General features: G+C 41.9%; 1 protein-coding gene across 1 annotated transcript; it reads right to left on the bottom strand.

Moving 5' to 3' along the window:
* Positions 1-697: 697 nt before the first annotated feature.
* On the bottom strand, positions 698-2,666 carry PRLH (prolactin releasing hormone). Its single transcript, XM_009079364.1, has 2 exons — positions 2,519-2,666; positions 698-858 (listed from the first exon to the last, which is right to left on the bottom strand). The coding sequence occupies exons 1-2, from the start codon at positions 2,664-2,666 to the stop codon at positions 698-700; spliced, it is 309 nt and encodes a 102-aa protein (XP_009077612.1).
* Positions 2,667-3,084: the final 418 nt, after the last annotated feature.

Raw genomic sequence — 3,084 nt, 5'->3', positions numbered from 1 at the left:
GGTCCTTAACCCTTTTGGATAATGGAGCATGAATATATGTAGTAGGCACAAGACTACTCCACTGAGTTGAATTAGCCAACTTTTTTTTCTTCAGCAGAGAAAATATCCTCTTTGATATCATTTTGTTCATTCATATATCTTTCCAGCAGCACAGGAAAAATCATGAAGGGCCAGTGAGTACTTCAGGGTGACATTCTTATGAGTGGATGTTAACAATCTCTAAAAAATATATGCAGAGCACCAACATTTCATGCCATTAATGCAGGTACATTAAAAAATAGTAAGAGGCTTTTTTCATTCTTCCAACCATTGCTTTTTATTATGACATATCAACAGCCATTGACTTTGAAATGTGACAGGAGGATTTCATGATATATTTAACACTGCAGAGATTAAATCCCTGCCCAAAAGCTGTGTGGGTTTTGGATAAACCTAACGTTACAGTGAACAGCATCAGGAGACTGGTAGGGACACACAACAAAGAAATGTTTTTATAAGCTGTGGTGGCACTTTGCACTAGTGTCCATGCATTGTCTTTTACCTGCACCCTGAACATGTTTCTTTTTGAAGTGACTTGCACAAGGAGGAGAAAGAAGAGTAGCGAGGGATTGCTAAGCAAAAGAACTGCAGGACTGAGGTGCAGGGGAGGGCACAATTCAAAGATCAGAGGTTGGGTTACCACCTCGGGGAATGAAGATCACCAGTCATTGTCTTCTGTGCCCAACACATTTTGCTCCCACAAAGCATTCAGGATGAAATCCAGGTGTCTGCCACGGCTGCTTCTCAGCTGTCTCTTCCCAAACCGACCAATGGGCCGAACACCACGGCCCACATACCAAAAAGGATCAATCTCAGGACCTGGAATTCAAAGCAGTCAGTGAGGCAGCTACCACTGGCACTTAGAGGCAGTGTTTACTTAATATCTTGAGAATGTTAGATAGCTTACTTGTAGCCCAGGAGAAAAAAAAAAGGGGTGGGGGGAGGCCACAGCCAGACACACAGCTTTCTGGTGCCTTTGAGGGTTGCTTTCCATATGTAGAGCTCAAAGGAAGAGGATTAGGATGGAAAATTAACTTTCATCCATCTGGGCTGCAACCTGCAATTCTAATGTAAACCAAAGTATACATCAAACTCAGGAGGGCACAACGTGCTTTAAAACTGATCTGAACCCCGGAAGGTTATGATGCAGACTACATCCAGAAAGGCCATAATAGCTCCCTGTACATTTAAATGTCCTCTCCTGGCTAAAGTCCTGGCAGTCCAACTGCCAAGCCTCCATTTCTGCAATATGCACCAGGTATGCTACCTCCATAGGCTAACAAATCCACTGGATTGCAGAGCTGGGGTTCCTATGCGAGAGGTAAGCATTAAAAGTTAATCCTTTTTCACTTAGTAAGTTGTTTTCATTAATGACTTCTTTTCTTTTAAAGCATTTGACACTTAAACTTGACTTATTTTTGTAGTCTAGTCTAGTTTTAGAGCAAGTGTGGAAAGAGGTATAGCTGTATTAAAGACCAAGATACAGCAACAGGAAAAATCTAATGCCAAATAATTCCAAAGCTGGAGGACTGTCAGGAACATTAATAAATTGCAATTTAAGTGCATTATATATCATCCAAGTCATATGAAATTCTCAGGCAAGGCAGCAGGATTTTCCCCTGTGCATTTTGATGCTTGAACTGAGAAAATAAAATCAGTTTGGCTTTAAATTTCTCCATAAATACATCTTTTAAGTCTTTCAACACAGTGTTTAACACCCTTCCTGCCCAACAAAACCCAAGTAACATGCTTTCTTTCACCTGCGTATCTAAAAACTGAGGTTCCCAGAATCTCTAGACCTCTTTAATGGGGAAAGCTGTGCCACTGACTGACCATGCACCTTACTCCCCACGCCTCCTCTCCCACTCTACATACAATTATCAGCCTTTCCTCCTTGGGGGAATATGAGCTTTCTTGATAAGATTTTCTCAGAAATCTCTTAGACTGCATTAGCTTCTACTTGGGACACATGGTCTTGTCCCTCACCTGGCCAGCCTCATTTTCTCACAGCATCTCTGAATGGAGACACTTCAACCACTTGTATTTGGACAACTCATGGTCCCAGACAGAAATGAAGCTTCTGGCCCAATCTTTTCTTGTTATTGTATAGAAGTAGTTGTGAACTACCTCAGGCCTACAGAACACAGCTGAAAACTTGGTGCATAAACATTTGATGTATGCCACCTTACATTTTCTTGTAATTCTTTTGCACATTAGTGTCTTCTTTAAAATTTATCAAAAAATAATTCTATTTGCTTTGGCTATTTAAGGGCTGTGAGAAGGATATAAGGTTCTGTATATGCACTGACAAGTGAAAATGGAAGCACAGGACCACACACCATTTCATCACAGAAACACCCACATGGATATGCTGCTGAAGTTTGTGTGATAGCCCAATCCTGATCCCTTGATGCAGCAGAGACTATGGGGTCACCAAGTGGGAGTCCATCATTTTATATCAGGTGAGGCTCATACTTACTTCTGTTGTCTATCTGATGTTTCAATGGCCTGCTCTGTCCTGAAGCAAAGCTGAGTGATACCAAGAGCACCAACATGTAGACAGTGACCAGCTTTAAGTGGTTTGGTGACCACTGAGCATGTGGTGTCCACAAGATTAGATGGCACATGATGGAGCAGTGGTGGGAAGGCTGTAAGGAGAAAAGTGAACATGGGGAACACATATGAATTAAAGCTCTCAAGGTGAAGGAAGCTGTCAACTGTAATGGTGTGTTCCTATCTGTCAAAGCTATTTCATGACTAAGTTCTTTGGAATACTCATGCTAGGGATGTCCTGGGCATATTTCTTTGAAGGCAAAGGCTATGCACTGGGCCATCTACTGAGAAAAAAAGGTGGATAATTTTTCTTTCCAGCAGTGAAAGCCTCTGTCAGGGCTTCAAAGGCCATTCAAATCCTGGCCTTGAGCTTGCTGCTGACTTTTGTGTGGCCCTCTGTATGACCATGGGCATTGGCCACCAAAATGTGTTTTAGCCACTGCTGCCAGCATGCTTTCCTCACTTTTAAAATGTGTCTAATGTTTACATTTT

Source organism: Acanthisitta chloris, unplaced genomic scaffold (genome assembly GCF_000695815.1).
Source record: "Acanthisitta chloris isolate BGI_N310 unplaced genomic scaffold, ASM69581v1 scaffold18067, whole genome shotgun sequence".
Taxonomy (NCBI): Eukaryota; Metazoa; Chordata; class Aves; order Passeriformes; family Acanthisittidae; genus Acanthisitta; species Acanthisitta chloris.
The sequence above is the reverse complement of the archived record's forward strand: the minus strand, read 5'-3'. Positions and strand labels throughout refer to the sequence as shown.

Bases quoted from the DNA above. Each gene is read 5' to 3' on its own strand.
- PRLH (XM_009079364.1), bottom strand. From the start codon at position 2,666: ATGTGCCATCTAATCTTGTGGACACCACATGCTCAGTGGTCACCAAAC. The intron at 859-2,518 runs GTAAGTATGAGC...TTTGAATTCCAG, and splicing joins ACATCAGATAGACAACAGAA to GTCCTGAGATTGATCCTTTT.